The 23,535-nt window shown below is 32.6% G+C and overlaps 1 protein-coding gene across 5 annotated transcripts in view; it reads left to right on the top strand.

Moving 5' to 3' along the window:
- Window positions 1–23,535, top strand: part of LOC150096055 (uncharacterized) — a 366,639-nt gene that overhangs the window by 171,669 nt on the left and 171,435 nt on the right. For 2 of the 5 annotated variants that reach the window (XM_090408865.1, XM_090408864.1), the window contains exons 6-7: window positions 18,845–19,114; window positions 20,171–20,800. In XM_090408865.1, coding sequence (XP_090264991.1) covers window positions 18,845–19,114; window positions 20,171–20,800 — 900 coding nt within the window. The remainder of the gene's footprint in view (window positions 1–18,844; window positions 19,115–20,170; window positions 20,801–23,535) is intronic. The other 3 variants (XM_090408868.1, XM_090408867.1, XM_090408866.1) reach the window with 3 other exon arrangements.

Here is a 23,535-nt window from a genome sequence, read left to right as displayed (position 1 = left end):
CCATTGTTTGTAGAGCATCCTAGTGTTGACAAGCCCAACTAGAGAAGGAAAATTGCTTAGTTATCCTGCTATCTACAGATGATACCATAGTTGTATTAATTATTTGACTATTAGTAGCAAGTTTAATGATTTTTAGTATATATTGTTTCTGTGCAATTCCAATGCCTTTTTGTGCTTACTTTTACATTTATACTAGAAATAGTGAATTAATATTATCAAAATTGCTTACATTTTTTAAAAGTGCTTGATATTATCAATAGTAAATGAATTATATTTAAATTTTACAAATTAATCCTCACGAAATGGATAAATGGATTATTACAATAAATTTTTGTTCAATCATTTGGGGGTACGTAATCAAAAAAGTTTGGAGGCCACTGCTTTAGAAGGTGTGATAATCCTCCATGCTGTAGAGAACACTTAAACAGATTATCTCACGAAGCTGAGTCTCAGTTCTCTATAACAAGAAATGCAGTTCCTTGTTTTATGTTTGGCAACTTGACTGTTAGTTATATTAGCCAGACTAAAAATATAGAAATTATTTTTATTTTCTCTTTTTATTGTACACTTTATAATTCCAGGATAAAATATAAATCCTTGCATACTTTCTTCACTTAAATATTGCATTATCTCGGAGAACCAATGTTTAATATTTTTGTGCTAATTTTGTCTTATCATATCACTAACTTTATTCAAAATATCGTAATCTACTGTTCTTTGCACTTTCACTTTTTTGGTTTCCCTGTATAATCAGTCTTTATAAAATGAAATAAACAGTTATTATTTAAATTGATATGTATATATTTTCTGCTAGTTTATATATTTTTCTCTAATTTTAAAGTAATCGATACTTTTGCGTATATTCTCTAATACAAAATATGTATATGTGCATGCATCAAATGTGAAATTTCATATTTTTTACGATAGAAATGAATTTTATTTTGACTTTGATAGTTTCACCCCCCCGCCCGCTGCAACACTACCACACACCTGAAAACCGTTATGACACATAGGTACAGTTTTTATTTAATTCATGATTTTTCCATAATAATTGTTCCACATAACGTATAATTTTTCGACATAGAAACTAAGTTTTGATTATTATAAATAAGAAAATATACATATTATTTCCTCATTATTATAAATCAGGAAGTTATGTGATGTTGGGTAATACGGGAAATTAATATTTAAAAACACTGTCATCCTACAAATGCAATATCAGAATAATATGTTTCGAATGTCTGCTAATCAATCAGAAAGATAGAAAAACAAAACAAGGAATTTCTGCCTGTAAAATATTCAGTTATTGCAAGAAGTATGCTGCTTTATTGTGCTGCCTGCTGGGCATGTTCTTTTGATCTGGTTCCCAGTGGGGAGGGTTAGTAATCTCTGTTAGTCTACAACTTGTTACTGGGCAGAAAGTGTTGGATTCTGAATATATAGAGATTTAAGTAATTATTATTTACTTCAGAATCCAACATAATCCACCATGGCAAAGGCTACATTTGTAAACATTATTTAATGTAAATCACTTGTTTATAACTTAATATTCATATAACTACCTTTAATTTTATCTAATTTTTAATTATTTAATCAAAGAATATATGTATTAATAGTAGAAAAACTCTGTGTTAAAATATTATCAAGCTATTTAGCTTATTTCTATGTTAATATAGAATTTATATTTGATAATTTAACTGCACATTAATTGAAATGTAAATATTCTTTATTTATTCCTATTTGTAGAAGTTTAGCGTTATGCAATACCTCAATTTTATTATGTTTTGTTTTGTTGTCATGGAGACATATGTAAGTGAGCGAGCACGTTTTGGAACACCATGTGAGGAGAAGGTTTATTGAAAAGAGTTTTAGAAAGAAATCACGAGAATAATTTAGGCGGGAAGAATGGATATAAAAAGGGAAGAACGCTGAAAATTAAGGGAGATTATTAAGAGAGAAAGGAGAGGATTGGCATTAGGTTGGAATCGCAGCATTCGGCATTCGGGAATCGCAGTGCGATAATAGCAAGTCGGCAAGTCACTCAAGCAGCTATTTTTAAGTCTACTAGTCGAGAAGCAGTTAGCTAATAAGTTGTAGAATAACAATTATAGCTACGAAAAACAGCTGAGAGACTATTAAATAGACTAGCGATACTTGAGTTGAGATTTCATTTCAGTGCCAACCTTTCAAGGACATACGGAACCTTGAAGCAAAGTATGAAGTTTCTAGAGAATAGTAGAGGCTATGAAGTTGAAGCTTACCGTTAGCTGAGTTTTAATTATAGTGCCTAAAGAATTATTTGAATGCAGGAGGAATGAACAACTGTGCATATAAAACCTCAAGATAGGAATTATTGTGTATTGCCTTAATTCGTGAGTGATCAGTAGTACTTCATGCAAGAACGTTTGTTTATGTGTATAGTGACCGATGATTAATTCAGTTATTGTTTAGAAGATTTATTTAATGAGTGCCGTATACTGTTTAAGTGTTTACAGTTATAAAAAGTGTTTACGTATAAGTAGATGAAGAAAAAAAGATTATCGGTAAGAATATTCCAGCCTTTAATAATTCTATACAGAGAAGTGTGTGAGTTTCATCCTAGAATTTCCTTATATTAACAGTAACTATTGCAGAGATTAGCTGAAGTGTAGATTTAAAAGTGTTTCCTTCAGAAGAAGTGATACTGAATTTTTATTGTATTTGGAACTTAAGAAACTGTGAGATATTTGTGCAATCGGTTACTGAGGAACTTTGTGACTTTGAGCTTTACCAAGTAGTTAATTGAATTTTGTGAGAGCTAAAATGTTTATAATATCTTACTTAGTGATTTGAACTTAAGTGTAAATTGTGATTCTAAATTAAATGTCTGTTTTTGTTAATCTAAAGTAATGTTTTGCCTGAATCTTACTGCACCATTCATAAAATATTCGAACCAAAGTGGGAGAGATAAATAAGTTAAATATACTCAGCTAGTATATACAATATTAACACCTAAAGGAAGGGTAGTTGAGAGTTGGTTTAGCTTCAATTCTTGAACTAATTCAGATATAAAGTGGCGCAGTCTTTAAATATAAATTTTCTTTATATTTGAATTAGAAATCAACTTACAACTTATCAAATTAGTAAGGAACATCGTAATAGTAATCATGTCGGATCCAAAGTATAGATTGAGACGAATTAGGATCCAACAAAAGGAATATTAGAAAGTATACCCAATATACAATTCATTTGTGAGATGGCAAGCAAGAGCAGCAGCAGCAATAGCAGTAATTTTTTTCAAGATAATTATCAAATAATTTAGAATTTTTCAATAATAAAAGTGAAACTGATCACTATAAATAAAGAAATAATTTTTGGCATAATTACTACATCAGCCTGTAAAAGAAACGTCAGTTTTACTGTGTTAGGATATCTGAACAACTGAAAACGAAACAAGACATTCTTGCTTGAGGCAATTTAGTGCGACTTCTCGGAAACTTTCTGTCTTGTGTTTCTCAAAAGAGTAACCTAAGACTTTTAGCTTTTCCTCTAGGTAAGAGGATTATTGTCCAGCATTTCTAAGACGTATTTCAGAAATAGCAACCAGCAGCAATAGAAGTAGTAATATTTAGATTTTTGTTTTTAAAAAAAGAAACAGAAATAATACAACTGAAATTTATTTGTGTGGTATACAGGTTTACATGTTGAAAATATAGCATAGTATTTCTAAATATAGTATTTCTAAATCTTAGAATAATTTCAGCAGACTTCTGATTTCAGATGCAAAGAAAGAGTTCAGAATTAGAAGCTTTGAATGTACAACAATATTACTGCTTTATTTCTTATGTCAAAATGGTAAACTGAAATAAGAAATTTTGAATACTGTCTGAAAGCTTTCAAAGCTGTAGAAATTTAAAGTAGCTATGCAACTCAGAACAGGAGAGAGAGAGAGAGAGAGAGAGAGAGAGAGAACTGGATAATATAGTAATGTGCATCCTACAAAAAAAAAAAAAAAACCCTCTGTTGCAATTTTAAGAAAAAGAAGAAGGTGAAGAGTCTCTGATAAAATACCATTAGGTATAAATTTTTGATACTAAAAAAGACACAATATCAGAAACAGAGTAATGCATTTTATAATCATTTGTTGTTCATAAAAAAAAAAAAAAAAAAAAAAATCATTCGTAAAATTGAAATGTGACAAATCCATATATATAGGTATTTTGCAAAGAAAGAAAGCAAAATGTCCTATTTATTTCACTAAATGTTATTTAAAAATATAAATATTTGACAAAATATTTTAAACATAAACAAACATTTGAAAATTCGTGAAAAATAATCTATATTGTCAGTAAAGTGGAAGAAATTAACTATTACTAAGTATATTCATTGCAAAGGCTGATCTGTGGTCATTTCAGGATTGATTATTTATTTATTTTGGCAAATGTGAAACTTCTATTTTTGGAAAGAGACACAATAAATAATTTGTTCAGCAAAAAAAAACAAACAAAAACCGATCAAATATCCTAGTACAGTGAAGAACATTCGAAGTAACAGAGTACATGTAAAGACAAATGACTCAAAAGTCACTTGACCACAGTTAATCTGCTAATGGCTTTAAAATCTGCATCAAGTGATTAACAGTGAAGGAGTGTAAATACTTGATAAAAGATAGAATGCCGATGAAGTTTTGATCCATGAAAAATTCTGGGGTAGTCTTGCTATTTCATCCACCTTGGCTGGTAGGAGGGTTAAAGGAATGTTCAAGAAAATTAGCAATGCTCTAACCTGGTTTTCAACATGAACAAGATTCATAAAGAGTGGAAGGAGAATAAGATAATTATACAAAGGTGAAGCTAATTATAGACCATTTGGTATCTTTGGAGGAGAGACTGGTCACCACATCCAGAAATGGGTAGATAGTACTTTGATATCTTTATAGAGGATATCAGGAGCATGTTAAAAACAGGTCTTGCTTTAGCAATCTACTTGCATTTTGCAATAGAATGGCAGAGTTGAGTGAGGGGAATGGATTTATCATGATGTGTCTGGACCAAGACAAAATTCCATATGAGAAGTTATTATATACAAACTCTAGGGATGGGTATACTAAATAGGCTTGTGATATGGACAGGAGTTGAAGAGTAATGTATAGAGGAGCTGAGTTTGGTCTCTGTTTGGACTATTACTGTTTAACTTGTATTTTAATGACATTGGGGATGGTCATGAGAGAAACATCCAATTATATGATGATTATGCATAATTTGATATGGTGATAAAGGAACATTATCTGATACAGAATCTTTTGAGTTACTTGAAGAAACTGATTCTATAGGCAAATGTTTAAGTGTCAGTTTAATGTTACTTAGTGCTATTTTATGAATTTTGGACTGAAAACATTGTAAACTGAGTATTATATTTATCAGCATTTGCAAGTGTTTGATATGAAACTAGAACCTTAGGGAGTCTAGCTTCATCTAGTGATTGTGGAGAGTGAATCAAAGTTTAGAATCAACATTGCAAAGGTAGTTATGCACAAGATAACTAATGTTGAAGAGAATACTAATGTGTAGGAATAATCTTACTTTTCAAAGCTTTGATAAGATCACATATGAACTTCTGTACTCAGATATGGTCTCTTCATTTCTATGAGAAAGAGGAAGCATTCATATGATTTTGCATATGAGGACAATTTGAAGGAATGTGGCCTTCAAAGCTCAGGAAACAGAAGGTTAGATAAATTTGGAAGAGAATTCTATTCCTGCCTGCAATGTTCAGCTCATTGCAGGCAGGAATAGAGAGAAAATTCAGGGTCATCTCTGGAATTTAAGGGTGTGGTTAGGAAGCATGTGGTGTGTGAAATGGGTTATTATTAGAAGTTGTGAGGTGGTGTCTTTGGTGAATATTTTCATGGTGATGAGTACTTAGTTATTGCCTGACCTACAAAGAACTTTCCTCAATAAGCTGCTAACTTCCTTGAGGGGCTCATATAATAATTATAAATAATAATATACCTAGAGTGTATCACAAAGTCTAAGACATTTACCACATCAAGAGAAAAGTTTTGCTTCAATAGCTGAAAGCTATCTGCTAAAGCAATGTGGGTAAAAAGAGATATCATAGCTTACCATCATCATGTCTGGCAGAAGAATTTATTTGATCTTGATCAGGAAATGAGTGAAATTTTGATAAAGAAGTTAGAATAGCTAGTATGCACAACTAGGCTTATTTACACAGCTATCTACTAAATAGCCTATATTAGACTTCTGTAAATAGGTGAATCAACACAGTTTACAATTGGTCTCAGCTGACATCCATCCTTATGAAACTTAGGCAGATTATAGAAATGTAGTGTTATTCCTAGATATAGATATATTCTCAAGTATTTTTTCCACTGCATCCCACATTAACTGGTAATGTTATCTAATATTTAACTTCTTTGCCTGGTCTTCATTGAATTATGATTGATCACTTTGATAACTTTTCAAATGAAGATGAATTAGCTGGTCTCATATGGAGGTGGTAGGGTTTTTTCATCCCACATTACAGGCAAACCAGCCATAAAACATGCAAATTACAGACAAATACACTGGTCCTATTATAGGACTATCTAAAGTTAGTCCTATAAGGAGAAATGGTAAAATTTTTTTAATGTAATCTGCTTTATCCATCACATCTGCTTTCATGATAATTATATTAAAATTGCCTTTTGGATTTAGCATGAAGTTTGATTAAAGAAATATTAGGAATAGGAAGTTTGGCTTTATATAGAAACAAGCCATGTGAAACTATCATTTGTTGGTATTTGCAAGAAAGGCACAAAATATCTTCTATATTTTGCATAAAGATTTAAGAATATAATCTTTTTGGGAACAGTGACAAAATTGTCTTTTGCAAGGAAGTTCTAATCCAGTGGATGTTAGCAGTTGCACTGAAATGTTCTGCTTTTGTCTGTAATTGTGGTGTAGACCATAGGTTTGTTTCCACCATGCTGAACAAAGTCTGGATTGACCTAGCATGAGGTTGATGCTGAGCATAGAATTCTTTGGAGGGGCACTAAACTAATTCATAGTAATTGTTTCTGGTACAAACATCTGTTCAAAGAGTTTTGTTACCCCACTCAGAATTCATTTATCTTTTCAAAAGTCTTAAAGATACTTGTCCTGACCAACATCAAGCATCTTAGTTCTCCTCTAAACTAATTTGTTTATATTTGTATTTTTAGTGTAATCAACATAATAGAATTATATGAGTGATATCTTGCAATCATTGATACTGGAATGGGAGTTAGTCATTCAGAAATATCTATTACAATTGGGAATTATTTTTATCACTATAATTACATGCATACTATTATTTTCACACTCTCCATCTCATCCTGGTCTGAAAAAAATCTTTCATAGCTATTCTATTATTCTATTCCCTCAGCCATACAGCTGGTGGGGGCAGCTATATGCTACCATACTAGTTTGACCTGTTGCCTTCCTTGCCATAGTATATTTTATGACTGTAGCTGTGTGTGTTCACCAGACCCGGTGTGCTTGTTTTGAGGGATGAAAAACCTGAGTTACCAGGAGGAAACCCCCCCCCCCCCCACCCACCCACCTTCGTATGAGACTGGTTAACTCACCTTTAGTTGAAAGAGACCAGATAAAGGTTCCTCATCACTGATGGGAATCAAACCCAGGTCTTTCTAACCATAGGGCTTCTTTTAAATGATATAAATTCAAAACAATTCATCTTATTCAGATCATTAATTTATTTGTACTGCATTGAAAGATTTTAAGTTCTCTTTATTATAATTTTGTGCCATCCAGTCGTTTTTGACTGTTGGTGATTTTGTGAACAAAGGCTCTCCATCTTAATTGGCCTCTTGTCCTTTCTTTCAGCAATTGTAAGTTCAAGTTGGTAAGATCTTTTGTGTTGTTAATCCAACTCTTTTGTGGTCTTCCTCTTCTCATTCCCTTAGTCTTTTTATAATTACAAAGTGGCAAAAATGCAATCTTCTCTCTCTCTCTTTTTTTTTTTTTTTGAAAGGATTATATATAGTATGCTTCAGAAACGAAACTGCAAAAAATACAATGTTGTACACTGTTGGCTCTGCCTGGTTCAACATTTCATTTCTTCCACCAGCTCAAGGACAATGGCTCTAAATATCTGCTAGAAAGTTTAAATTGTTGAGTATTATTTTCACTCATTTGAAGTCAAGGATGGTGATGATTATTTCAAGAGGAATAAATTATTTGTTCTTAGTTTGCCACCTGACGCTTATTTATAACAATGTGTGAGCCAGGTCTTATGACATTATTCATCTGAAAGATATTCAATTTCTGTATTGCATTCCATGTGATATATTTCAATCTAGAGAATGTGGGGGATCCCTGTTTGCCAATAAGAAAAATGTCCTCCTCCTCTTGATAATGTATACTTTGAACATGTGTTGATGAGTTAGTGTGTTATATTTCATGCATCTTTAGGTGATAGATGATTTCATTGCCAGGTGTGAGACTGTAGGATATCTATTTAGCGATATCCGATTATCTAACATTACTTTTTTAGTGCAGGCAAATTTGATAAAATAATTAAATAAAAAGGAAAGAATAACTTATTATTATTATTTATCATGTAGTTAAACATTTCCAAAAATGTATAGCAGAAAAATGCATTATTTCTTTAGAAATGTTAATATAAGAGTGTAGTTTTTTTATTTCTGTAACAAATTTGAGGGAAGAAATTATTGAACTTTCCGACGACGTTTTCACAGCATTAAAGAACTGCAGACTTGTTTACAAGCACCCTTCGCCTCATTGCCATGTTGATTACCGTGTCAGACAGTAGTGTGCTTGTGCAAACGTCGTACTTCCGAAAGGGAAGTTGAATGAGTGCTGCATTCATTAAAACAGAAAAAAAGATGACCTTCTAGAGAAGGGAGTTGGAAGTTTTAGAGGAGAAAATAGTTTTAAGGGAATTTCTGAAGCCAAAAAGATGGATAAGCGTGTTATGAGGGAAACAGATAGTTATCCTAAAATTAACAGATGAATTTCCTTTATATGAAGTAAAGTTGTTACAGATAAAAGTGATTATATAATTTCTCTCAAAGCATCGGACAGTTCTTTTCGATACTGTATGTCGAAAGTGAATTCCAGATAAGAGCTATAAACCCGTAAGTGCTGAACTGTTTGTATTTAAGAATAATAATGAAGCTTCTACAAGGAAACTGGGAACTTTAAAATTATCTTCATATTCTAAAGAAATAGAAATGGAACTGATACTCCAAAGAAGATATGAAAGAAATGTTTGTGTTTTTTTGAGAAAGGTTGTGCAAAAATTTATTTTTTTGGTTCAGAGGAAAAGCATGTATGAGTTAAGAAATTTATATTTTATGGTCATTATTGAGAGCTGAAGAAACTGTGTTAAGAGCTTCAAGTTTGCGTATTCTCATAAAATACTGCGATTTTGAAGAGAAGAAATATTATGTAATGTTTGTGTTCTTTAAATGTGTTGGCCTTTATATTATCTTTAGGAGATAAATTTATTTGAAATTCAGAATTGTATATAGTGCTTGCAAAACATAAACATTTTACATACACCATTTAAGATAATACAGAAAAATCAACACTAATATTATTTGTGACTTTCCTTTGTCTCTCACTCAAATCTCTTAATTTATCATAACAATATCTTGGGTACAAACCTGTAGTATTAATTAATTATTTATCTTTGAAATAGTTGATTCTTAAAAAGAAAGTGAAAACACACTATAAAACAAAATGGCGCAGCCAGCTGACGCAATAAATTATAATTTAAGTCTTAATTTTGCATACGATATTGAGCGAGACAAATTAAGAAACCTTTCTTTTTTGTTGAGTTTATTTATTATATATATATATATATATATATATATATATATATATATTTTTTTTTTTTTTTTAGGTATTGGTTAATTATGGCCACTGATCAGGAGAATAGTATGTGTGTTAGGGAATGATGAATTCTCTAAACATATTAATTTATACAGAATTTCAATGGAGAATATAATGATAGTATTGAATATTTTTCTCATTCTGCAGACAAAATAAGAGAGATTGGAAAATGGTCAGATGATCAGCTGATGCTCATTATAAAATCTGTTTCAAGGAAAAAGCAAAGACTTTTCTTCATAATTCTAGAAGGTTTGAACAAGCCCAAACTTATGAATTCAAGAAAATTTTAGTTACAGAGTATTGTAAAAAGCTTGATCTTGGACCAAATCTCTGAAAAATGCATTCTTGTCTGCAAACTCAGAATGAGACCGTATCAGAATTTTATGATAAGCTTAAACTTAGTGCATGCTTTTAAAATTCAAGAAAGTGATGCTGACTTTATTGAAAAAATTATATTTTTTCAGTTTCACAATGGTCTTAAGCCTGATTTTGAACTCAAATTCAGTATACAGCCCTTTGAACTCAAAGGGCTGTATACGAAGAAGGCATTACTAATGTTACAAAAGTTTTGGAGTCTTCCTTAAAAGAAGGAAGCTTAATGCAAAGTTGAAATGCAGCTCAGCCAAAGCATATGCATATTTAAGTAGAGCAACCAAGTGCTAAATCTTCTGTTAATCTCTCTAAAACAAAAGAAGCCCTTTGCATCTTCTAGTACAGATTCAGTCAATTTAAACTCAATCAAAAGAGAAGTAGACAGTCTGAGGGCTGAAATAATCAAAAAGATAGATTTAAAGTTAAAATCTTTTGCCATATCACAGGAAAAGATTTTGAAGATGGTTACTGATTTAAAAGCTGATCACTCACAGGTGTCAAATAGGTCTGAGAAGTCAGAACTATCACAGGCTAGAGGAAATAAAAGGTTTCCTGGAAACCAACAGATAAGATGTTATAGATGCAATGGTTTGGGACACATTTCAAGAATTTGTATTGCAGATCTGTCTATGGTGCCCAAACAAAATCCAAAAATCACTTCCTCATAATTCTTCTCGTCTCTCTTTAAATATTATACAAAGACAGACTAAGCAAAGAAAGGCCTTGTTTTTTAAAGGTTTTAGGTCCTAATCAGTCTCAAAGCTTCCAGACTTCAAAACTTTTAACTGCTACGTGGGCCCACCCTTAGAAAAATGGCAAGGGATACAGTAATAGTAAAACTATTATGAAGGACAAAACTTGCAAGCTGTTTTTCTTCTTTCTCTATTAAATCTGAGAAAATATTTCTTTCTAGACATTTCATCACAACATGCTACTAGATATGGAAATGTTATCCTCTAAATCCTGATTTACAATCTGCTCACTATCAGGACTACTATAATTGTATATCCCCCTCAAAATTTTCATGGACAACAACGTCAGCAGAAGGAATTTCTGTAGAAATCACCTGCTTCTTACTTCTCAACTCATCAATTATATTTTGAACTCAAAGTGTCTAAATCATAATCTTTATTGTAATCACTCTCAAAGCTTTGTAAAGTACAACTATGATTTCTTTTATCATGATGCTTATTATTATACTTTTGACTGCAAATAACATTACCACCCTTTTTATATTTTTTAACAGGAATAAATTTGGATCTTCTAGACCTAGGTAAAAAAAACCTTCCTCCTCAACTTTGTTTCTATCAACAGAGAAAACAGGATTAACAATGAAATCCAACTAAGAACCAACAGATTCTTAGTTGGATTTTCCACAGAGTCTTCAGTTGTGAAACAAACAGTCTGCTACAACATTTTTAGCTCCAGACACATAAGAAATCTTTAAATGAAATAAATTCTTGTATTTCTAATACTCATCTGATAATCCTTTGATTCTTATACTTACAATTGTTCAGAAAAGATAATGGCTTGTGATCAGATCTAACTTGAATATCCTGACCATACAGTAAATATTTTCATCTTTCTTAAAGGATAAATTATTGCTATGGCTTCCTTTTCTATCATAGCATAATTCTTTTTTGCAGCATTAAGCTTTCTACTAAGAAAAGCTACTGGCCTTAAATTCCCTTCATCCATCTTCTCTATAACAGCTGCAATACAGTTCTGGGATGCATCTGCTGAAATGTAAAAGGTTTCTTCTAACTCAGGGTACATCAGCACCAGGAGGTTTAGTTGATGCTGCTTTGAGAGCATCAAATGCCCTTTGTTCTTGAGCACTCCAATTGAACCTAATCCCTTTTTTTTTTTGTTTTCAACAGATAGACTGAAGGAAGGCAGTTTGCAAAGCAGGCCTGGATGCCAAGCACAATCAAAAGCCTTGAAAATGTCAAAGGCAAAAGCGAACATTTTTCTGAACTCCTCTGGTATGTGCTCAGTAGTGGGTGATGTAGGTTAAGAGATCAACTGTGGATTTTGGATTAACTGATTAACTGGTGAACTTCTAGGTAGTGAAGAAGTTGACTGTTGATGAACTTTCTCCATTATTTTGGAGAGGATTGAGATTATGGCAATTGGTTGTTAGTTAGACGGTAAGCTTTTATCTCTATTTTTTGGAATGGGTTGGATATATGCAGTGTGTTGGGATTAGTGCCAGCTGAGTATAGAAGATTGAACAGATGATAAAGGACAGATGTTTAGATCTGGAGCACAACCTTTGAGTACAGTAGGAGAGATGTTATTGGTACTAGAAGATATGTGCAGGTTATTACTATTTAGTAGTAATAACTTGTACCTCAGAAGAATTGAAGGAGTATTAACTGAAAAGAAGTGGAGCAGCTCGGCAGAAGAATTTTTAAAAAACGTCAGTTTTATGTAATTGGCGTTTGAATATATAGGTGTTAGTGGTTATTCATAAGTGCTTCACTGTATACATCACACTGGAAGAAAATAAATAATTTATTGAACTTATATTTCACTGGATTTCTAACTAGCATTTTTTAAGCACAAATTACAACTGTGATAAAACACACAGAAATCAGATTGCTATAGAAACAAGCAAGGAATCCTCTAGGGGGGGGGGGCTGGATAAAAATGCAGTTTTAAATTCAAGTTTTGTCCTAGAATGGCTCTTCTAGATCTTTGGCAAATTAATGTAGCCATACTTCTTAAGGTTAGGGGAATGTTTCATAGCTGATTAGAAAAATAGTCTCTCAAACCAGTAATGATTTCTTTGTAGCACAGATGTCTTCTTCCATTTAATCCTGTGTGAAGGAATATCCAGAGTATGGACTTCAACTTAGCTTACTTTTGTCAGACAAGTAGAGGTGTTAATATCTGCTTTGAAGAACATGAAGTACATCCATGAACAACTGATAGGAAGTCAAGACTGGCAGACCAGGCTCTGGATATGCCTTCATACAGAATTAGATGGAAGAAGAGTTATGCTGCATAGAAGTTGCAATAAGTCTGAAAGACTATTTTTAGAATCATCTCCATCATCCTCTGTGAAACATTAATTAATTTGTCAAAGATCTTGGAGACAGTCATTTTAAGATCATGTCTTTTAGTCTGACTTTTCTGAATTTCGTTGTTTTTCAGGCCGCAAGAGTACTTTGATAGGACAATAGTTCCTTTTCTATTTTAATTTAAAATTTGAATTGTTTCTACAATAATATGACTGCTGTGTATTTTACCACAGTGGTAATTTTTGCTCTGAAGATGCTAGTTAGAAATCCAGCTAAATTAGTAAGTGCAGTAAATTTATTTATCTTCTGATGTTGTTTATACCATGAAGCACTGTTATGAATATTAGGTGTTATGGGAGGGACATGTGAGATTATGCTTAATAATAACTAAAGAAGGTGTTATATTTAGGCAATAGTGAACAGGAAAAAGGAGTAGCTATAGCATTCAACACTAAACATGAAAAAACTTCTAGAATGGCAGACAGTTTCAAGTAGTGATACTGATACAGACAAATGGGAAATTGGATGGTGACTTATTTATGGTCCCACAGAAGATTCTACTCAAGAAGAGTGGAGAAAGGTAAGAGAAAAGGAAAGAAACCATTAGAAAAGAAAAAGTTACTTGTAACCCTTTCTTTTCTTCCTGTTTTCTACTGTTTTTCACAACAGCCTACGCATTGTTCAAAAACTGAGTCATTAGAGAGGATGGCACATAAGGAAAAATTTGTTCTTGTTGGAGATCTAAACATCAGAATAGGAGCCAAATGCCAGGCATATAGGAATGTTTGCAGAAAAGAACAAAGTTAACATTAATAAGTATAGTTACACCCCGAGTTACGTAAGTAATGCGTCCTGTAAACCTCTACGTAACTCGAATTTTACATAAGTCGAATTTGTAAATTACACACATACAATAAAATGTTCAATGGCTACTTACATTATTTTTTTACAATCGGACCCAGTCTCTTCTTGGTAATAATTAGGCCCCTTAACGCTACTGCACCTTTCGTGCTTTCAACAATGCAAACTTTATCCTTCACTATTTATTCACTGTTGAAATGGGTCGATTTATTTCCCGAGCTATTGTTGATAGAATTTTCCCACCTTCATACATACGAATTATTTTCAACTTTTCTTCTAAATTAATTGCAGACCTTTGTTTTTAGATTTATTACCAGCGCATTCGGTTTTGAGTTTGCATCCCATTTTAATGGTAAAAAAACAATGAAACTAGTGGTGATAACAAGTGACTGAGTTAACCGTGTGAGGCATCTACTACTGTACTGCAATAAGGCTGTCAAAGATGCACCTGCGCAAAGCCGCAAAGTGTCCATACGTGCTAGTACGTTTATTACGTAACTGCGAATTTACATAAGTTGCATATTACGTAACTCGGTGTGTAACTGTACCTGCTGTATTTTTATTTAGATGTGGGCTAGTAATTACTAACATTGTGTTCCAACATATATTGGAACACACACACCTTTATGTTGTGTGAATTTACACACAACATAAAGGTGTGTGTAAATTCACATAGAAGACACAACTAAGAAATCTTATTAGTTGCCTGTAGTCTACAGGTAATAAATAAGAAAGTAAACTGCAGCCTTAAGCTTGTAGTTTACTTCTCTTTTGTTTGTTATCTGAGATCTTATCTGCTTTTTACAGTCAGAATTGTATTCCTTTCATCTGCTTCTCTGTGAATATCATTGTTTTAGTTCTTTCTATGTTTATTATTACCCTATCTCTTTCCTTCCTTCCTCACTTTAACACTATTCTTTGTAGTTCATGTTCTTCAGTAATGACTATTACCTGCAAGTCTTAAATTATTGATTCTTGTACCTTGAGCTGAATTTCCCCTTATACTCTCCTTTATAACATCCACTATTCTTTTCAGAAGCACAATAAAGATACTTATTGATATTGAGTTTCCTTATCTTCTGCCTCTCACCTGTTTCTAAACTGTTTCTCACAATAGCCTCTGCATTGTTCTTGCTATTCTTAAATAGATATCAGATTTGAGTTAGCCCTTGCCACTTTCTAGTCTATGCTGTTAAATGCTTAAAGGCAGTAGAGATGAATATTTATATTTTTATGCAGAGCTTTCTCCATAATTAATCTTAGCATTAATATTTGGTACATAGTACTCCCATCTTTTCTGATTCCTGCTTGCTCGTCTTCTAGATTTTATTCTGTTAGTTTCCTTATTCTTTCTGTTAATATCACATATATTTTTCCCATGTGACTCATTAAGGCGATTACTCTGTAATTTTTGCTATCCATTTTGCCTTCCCTCCTTTTTTTTTTATATTAGTATTATTCACAATGTGTATTAGAATTGATCTTGTTCATTCTTTTCTTGCTTTTCCTTCGTCCTCTGCAGTGTTATAACTGGTGTAGTTATCTACCATCATCTCACAGTGATCTCATCATTCTCTGGACTCTTATAGCTCTAAGATATTTTACTGCTTTTACAACCTCATCTCTCAGTATATTTGCATCTTTCTCTATGCTGGTGATATTTCCTTCAATTCATCAGTGAATAGTTCATTCAGCTATCCCTAACCTGGAAATCAAACATTGTTTGCAGCCACCCACTGTAGATCAGATGTTGCTGTTGCACTTCTGGTCCACAGGAGATATTTCATTTCCCTCCTACCACTTATCCAAGAGGCACTTCCCTTTCTGCCACGCAAGAATATGCCTTGGCAGATTTCAGTCTCTCCAAGGGAATTGCTGATGAGTTTGACAGTTTGCAGTGTTGAAGGTGTAGACCATTGATGACCTTCTCCATTACTTAGCACTGATGTGAGATCGGTAAATCAAGTTTGATTGTAAGCACTGGCCTCTGTTTACTTGGGATCAGCTATATATGGGCTTGCTTTCATGCTGTGTGGTAGATGCCAGCTAAGTAAAAATTAAATAAAAAAAAAAATAATATATATAATTTAGCTCATTCACAATAGTAATTTACTATACATTAACAACCTTTGGTGGGTGGGAGTCCCAGAAATGCAAAAAATTGATTCTGCCTATCACTCATTCTAAAACCATTCAGTCACAATAATTCTCCACTAGTAAATATGTTATGTAGCAAAATGGATCCCCCCCCCCCCCAGAAAAAAAGTAATCTAATATATCTTAACGTTATTATGGTTATACCTCTCAGCTACCACTAAACATAAGTTACATTCAGTGGTGGCTGAGAATCTCTGAAGCTGTTCCTAGAGTCCTGAAGAGGTATCAGTTAACATCATGGATTTTCCTTAAAAGGATAATGCTTGGATGTTATTAAAGGGATTTTATAAAATTAATGCAAAGGAAATTTTTCAGTATATAACAGTCAAAGAACTAGGGTCATCTGTGTCCTGACAGTGAGTATAAGGAGAGGTGCGGTAGGTTTCGTGTGTATAAATGTTAGTGTGGGTGATGATGAGTCTCTGAACTTCATGGAGATAACTGTGTAATAATAATTTTTTATGTCGTCTGTAAGTGGTTTTAAGGTTGTATTTCTTTAGGATTTTTGTTAAATTTTCAGATGTGCCCTGGATATATATGGGATTTTTTCTAAACTCTGTTATGAAGTGGAAAAGAGGGGATTGCAATTAAGGAGTGTTAATCTTTTTGATTTTGTGGGGATTGTAGCCATTGGCTAAGAAAAGTGTTGAGAATGTGGTTAAGTTCAGTAGTTAGAGCACTGTTATTAAAAATGATTCATTTTGACCTGTTATATAGGGTTTTTATAATCCCATATTGTTGGGGTGGGTGGAGGTGACTGTTGATAAATGTATCTACCAGTATGTGTTGGTTTTCTGTGAACAGAATGCCAGGTATCCATATTGCCGGCATGTTATCGATGTCTAGGAATGGGAGACTGTTGTTTTCCTTTTCTAAGGTGAACTAGTTTGGGGGGGGGGGGGAGACTGGTGAGCTTGTTTTGTCTAAAAACATGTGGCCTCAGTACTGAAAATGTTTTACAGAACTGCTAAACCACAGAAACTTACATATTCAACCTTTAATTTTGCTCATTCCACCCAAAAATTAATCTCCTTGGAATTGGAAAATGAACCCAAGTTGTTTCTTGCTGTCCCTATAACAATTTTTTTAACGATTATTCGTGTATCCCCCTTGTCACTTTCCATTTACCAAATGGCTGTAAATTTCTTTTATTTCTGTTATATAAGTCAAGTGAATATTAGATATTACATTATTTCTGTGTAATTTATATAATTTTACATGCCAAACTGAAGCCTTTTGGCTCTTTATTTTAGTAATTCCTTTTATTTCTATATTTATCAGAAAAGTGTATCAGTTAAAAATGCTCATTAATCTCATAAGCTTTTATTTTTTTTTTTGTCTTTCATTAATAGGTGTATGAATATAAAAAATAATTTCTGCACATTATTGCTGGATATCTTTTGAGCTCTTATTATACTTGGATTTTGTATTTCATTCATTTTAGATCAGAATTGATAGAATCTAAAAGCAAAAAAGTTATATTGCATTATTAAGTTGAAATATAAATTTAAAAAAGTTCCATTGTTTTTTTGTTTTTTATTGTTGAAAACTCTAATATATGATAGTTTGAGATGTAGTTATATACAGGTGATTCATTATTATGAGACTTGGAATATAAAAATTAATATTGCTCATGTAATTGATAATTAGATAATAGTAATTCTAGCAGAAATCTTTTCATGTAAGATATCTGAGCATGGCATAATAAGGTAAAATGTAACAATATAGGTATTTTGAGATTGTAATAAAAAATGATTGTTTTTGAGATTTCAATGAAAAATAACTTATTTCCATTAATTGGTAGAATGTGTGAGTTATCTAGAAACTTTAGAAAACTTGGAGACATTTTGGTAATCCTTATTCAGATCAGAATAATTATGGATGGCCTCTTAGGACTGCATTTTAATGATCTTATTGTAGCACTTTTTTTTTTTTTTTGTTGTAAAAATGTTTTTTTGTGATAGGTGCCAGTATTCATTCTTTGCTAGCAGGAAAAACTGAGAAAAGGATATTAAAAGAATACTGAAAAAAATATTTACTGATATTTTTACTTCATAATCATGTTTTTGGAATAAGAACAACAAATTAAGTATTTAGCACAAAGTTCATTAAGAATAAATTTATTATACAAGTATATAAAATTGAGTAAAATGTATACAATAATATAAAAGTTTCATGTAGGAAATTCTTAATAGGTGTAGTATGCTTTTTTGCATACTAGATAAACATATAACAGTTACTCAAAAAAAAAAAAAAAAACTGCCTTATTGTTGTAGTTTGTCTTATTACAATTGTGCTCTAATGATATTTCATTTAGATGAAAGTCCAGGTAGAATTACCATTAATTTATTTTACTATTATATATGTAGTTAATTTTCACATTACAAACTTGTAATGTGATAATAAACTACACAGTGCACTATAACTATAGCTAGCACTATACAGTGCTAGTTTTTTTAATGTCAGCTGTCAAAATAGAGGTAAAAGCTAATTTTTTGATCAGTTAGATATTGTAACATCTTCTTTCAGAAAATATATCCACCTTTCCTGATGTAATAACTGATGAAGTCCTTCAGGTTAGCTTTCAAGAAACACAACAGCTATCATCAGTGTCATCACCACCACCACCATTTAAAAATGTGGCAACATTATCAGCATTAGATGGTATGAGGTCTGATGAAACTAAAGCTTGTCTGACAATGTCTGAAAATAATGTTACTTCTAAATCTCCTGGAAATCAACCTCAGTTTTACAATCTTCGTTCATCAGGCTGGCTAATAGGCTCTGGGGCTTTGGTTGGTGAGTAGGGCTATAACCAAGTTGCTTGGATCCTGTGACCAACAGACTTCATGTGTGTTTGCTTCTTCCTGTATTAAGCTTGCTTCTTGAGGAAGATATTTATATGCAACATCTTTCACATGAGTATCTTTCCTGTGCAGGTGTATGAAAACTAACACTTAACCACCTGCTAACTGATATAAATTTTAATAAATAATCATTGCCAGAATTTCTTTGTGAAATAGCAGAGCATGTTTATGAAAACATAACTTCTCTTATAAAATAGAACAAATTATTATTTGTTATTGGATATTCTGACAAAAACAATCTGCTTATTAACCACATCTCAGGCTTTGCTTATTGTTTGCTAATTTTAATAACTTTTCTTTTTCTTTCTTTTTTTTTTTTTAACTCTGTATTATTTCTAAAACCTTAAAATGAGTGAGTAATTTTTCAAGCAAGTTGCCCAAACATTTCTTCAGGTTTAATGAAGATATATGCAACAAATGTTCGATATGTATTTGAATGCTTTCGCATTGTTTACCTTCCTCCCCCTCCTCACAACATTGTTTGTTTGTTTTGTTGCTTTACACCCCAATTTCTTTGGTTTCTCAGTTTCAGGCATGTCTCATCCCCGTATGTTTTTTCCCCAGTACTGACAACTGCAAAAATTGTGCATGAAATAATGTAATTTGCCTCTCTTTTGTTTTTATATATATATATATATTTTATGTTCCTTTTGTAAAATCATTTCTTGATATTTATATAATTTCTTTGAATGATAATTTGTACTTTATAAACCTAAATGTTTTCAGCAAGCATCACTTACACTTAAAAGTATAACTTTCTACAAATAATAAAAAAAAATAAATGTATGCAATATAAATCATGATGCAACACTATAATGTAATATGCAATGATCTGAGGAAAAAAGATGTATGCGTGTGTATTAAAAACAATCTTTATTTTTTTAAGTGCTTTCGTTATAAAATGATCATTATGGGATATGAATTTAAATAGCATGTATAGTACTGTTGTAATTCTTATTCTGATTTTTTTTTTTTTTTTTCCAATTAGGAGAAGACATCATGTCTCGCAGTATGGTATCCTTGTCCTCTGTTTCTCGAGGGCGAAAGAAGACAGATCTTATGCCAACCCCACCCAGGGATCGCAGTACAACCCCACACACTTTATCACGAGGTAATCAGAGTATGCGTGCTGTCAGTATGACGCGGCTTGACCAGTTGGCTCAGCCACGTCGACGCTACCTTGAAGTATCCAGAGACAGCACTATAGGCAGTGCCCCCACCAAAGGCCCATGTACTGCATCTCCAAGTATGAGCAAAAGCATGTGTAACCTGCCCAACTCTGTCCTGTCAACCCGACCCATCAAAAAATTAACAGGTACTCCTGCTAGTAGAGGGGGTGATGGAATGTTCCGTAGCATGCTTCATTTAGCTTCCTCCCCCATTAAAAATATTCCAACTTCTTTTTCTGTATCCCTGCATTCTCAGTCTGCTCCTACCCGAACTCCTGGTCTTTATCCCTCTCGTAGCATGATGCATTTGGCTTTTACACCTCGCCCAACTCGAACTTCCCGCCTTAGGGCAGATGCGCTTGCAACTGCTCACAGAGATGGACGAGCTACGTCTATGTTGATGCTGAACCGAACTGAGGTGTTTTCTTCCTCAAGACCGGTGCTCTCAGGTATGCTTTTGCATGGCAGCTGTTATTGGTTTTGTGTTGTGCTGATTATAGCAAAAATTGTGTGCAGATAATTTGTCTTTCATATTTGTTTATGCATGTTTTTCTTTTTTTCTTTTTTTTTTTTTTATCCCCCTTAGAGATTTGGCAGTTTGTCATGTATCTAGCCTTCCTAAAAAATTTAAGATTTAGAACATCATGCATGTGCATGTACTTTCCAAAACACACTAATTGAAAAAAAAAATAATAAGAAGAAATATGCAGTCTTCATTTTATTCTCTGTTTTATGTAAGTTACAATTGCATGACAAGCTGCTAATTATTATATAGCAGCTATCATACTTTATATTAAATTTATAAGGATCTTATGAAAACTATTATCAAAACTTCTTATGAAAAGAAGTTAAAATTGGGTGAGAATGGAAGATATGCAATTATCCTTTTTTAATAATAATTTTATAAATGCAGCTAAGTATTTAAATACCTCATTCTTTCAGTAAAATGTATATTCTTGTAGTTTTTAGATATTTTCAGAATATATAGCTTGTTAATAGTTCAAATGGTGGTCTCACAGTATAGCATATCTGGTAGAATTACTACAATAATAAAATGATGTATTTCTTGATACTGATAGAATCATGAGGTTTCACTCAGATAGAAATCTTAAAAATATTTTAGTGACTCATAGTGTTGTAAGTGATTCTTACTGCATTTGCATGCATGTTGCTTAGCTGAATGTTAAATTGGCTTCTAAGTTCAAGTTTTCAGTTTGCAAAAGAAATTAAGGAAGGATGAAAAGAGTAGCCTAGCTGTGGATTGATTTGAAGCAATATGGGAAGCTTTTCAATAATATCTCCATAAATTCATTTGTATATTTTATATGCCACCTTCTGTTGTATGATGTGTAAAAAAATTTTAGAGCATAAAAGCTTCTTTTGGTGTAAAAAATACAGGCCATTAACAAACCTAAAAGGAACACTCTTTGCTAAATTTAGTTTATATGAGGAGAGTAAATTTGCTAAATTTACTTTACTGAGGAGACCTCAATAAAGGTCGAAATCAAAACTAGTCTGGGTAGTGGCCCTTCCCTTAATGCATAACATCATACATATTCCCAAGGAGATGTGTTTTGCATTATGGGAGATACTGAGATAGGAGTGATGTTAGCTTGCTCCACCTTTGCAACGAGTTGCCTGGTGTTGTACCACCTTACCACAGTCCTGAAGATACTTTCAGGTGCAAACTTTGTTTGCTCACACTTGGATAAAGGACTAAACTAAATTTATTATAGTCTAACCAAGTGAAAAATAAACTTTCTACATCTTTCTCTAAATCCAGAGTAATTTAATAAAAAGGTGGCACACCGTTTGGCAACTCCTATAGGTAGAGATGACCTTGCTAATGCTTCTGCCTGGTCCACTTGGGCCTGGCTCCCATTGAGGAGACCTCAATAAAGGTCGAAACTAGTCTGGGTAGTGGCCCTTCCCTTAATGCATAACATTATATATATCCACAAGGAGATGTGTTTTAGGAGCTTGCTCCACCTTTGCAACGAGTTGCCCAGTGTTGTACCACCTTACCCCAGTTCTGAAAATACTTTCAGGCGCAAACTTTGTTTGCTCACACTTGGATAAAGGATTAAACTAAATTTATCATAGTCTAACCAAGTGAAAAATAAACTTTCAACAGAACCCTCTTTGCATTGGAAATGTTATGGATGGATGATGGTACTGCATTTTTCAATTATAATGCCATTTCTAATGAGGCATCTTACCTTTCTTATAAGGTATACTGACATGGTTGTTATTGAATTTGAGGGAGTGAAAATCCACACATAATGGAACTACCTCAGATTGAACATCTAATATGTTCTGACTTTGGATGCAATGATTAGATTTCTTTGTTGAAAACACAGTAATAGGGACATAATATTTGAACATCTTACATTAGATATCATAAAAGATACCTCTTCCAGCACAATGGAGCTCTACATAATGCTAACACACTGAAAATCCTCCTGCATGAATTTCTAGATAGATGGTTTGGGTGAGTGGAGGTACAAGTTACTTTGTGAAGGACCTCATGAAGTTTGTAGCTGCCTTCCAACAAATAATCACTGTCTGTGATTTCATTACACAAGACAGTGCAAAACACCTTGTGAGAGAAACTGAATACTGTCTTGATACATGTTGTACCATTAAGGGTGTACATGAGATCTGAAATTCACAAAAATTTGAATTTTTTTGCATCTGTGAGTAAAAACCCTTTGATTCTTGTTAGTTTATGAAATATCATTTTTTATAATAATTTTGCTGTTTGTATTCTATATAGCCAAGAATATACATCTTGAAATTTTGAAATTAGTCATGAGGTATAACAGAATTTCTTCTAAAAATATTATAAATTACATTAATAAACTGAAATTAATAATACAGATATTTCAGTTTAAGTATCTTAAATTATCATCAGTATACAACAGAATAGGTAATAAGAAATTCAAAAACATCAATGTAGGAACGTAGTGAATAGGATCTTGTGCAGTTTCATGAGCTAAGTGAACATAATACTATTAGGATCTGATATAGATGTGTGTGTGTGTGTGAGAGAGAGAGAGAGACTATATTAAACTAAGAAATACAAATGTTGATCTAATTTCCCAAATTTTGGTCATACAGTCATTAAAGTTGATGTTTGAGCATTGAAGGACTGCAGCACTTTCTTTGAAGAAAAATGTTTAAA

Source organism: Typopeltis vanoorti, chromosome 19, assembly GCF_054136105.1.
Source record: "Typopeltis vanoorti isolate ZY-2024b chromosome 19, IOZ_Tvanoo_1.0, whole genome shotgun sequence".
Taxonomy (NCBI): Eukaryota; Metazoa; Arthropoda; class Arachnida; order Uropygi; family Thelyphonidae; genus Typopeltis; species Typopeltis vanoorti.
Note: the sequence above shows the minus strand (reverse complement) of the source record. Positions and strands in the feature narration are given on the sequence as shown.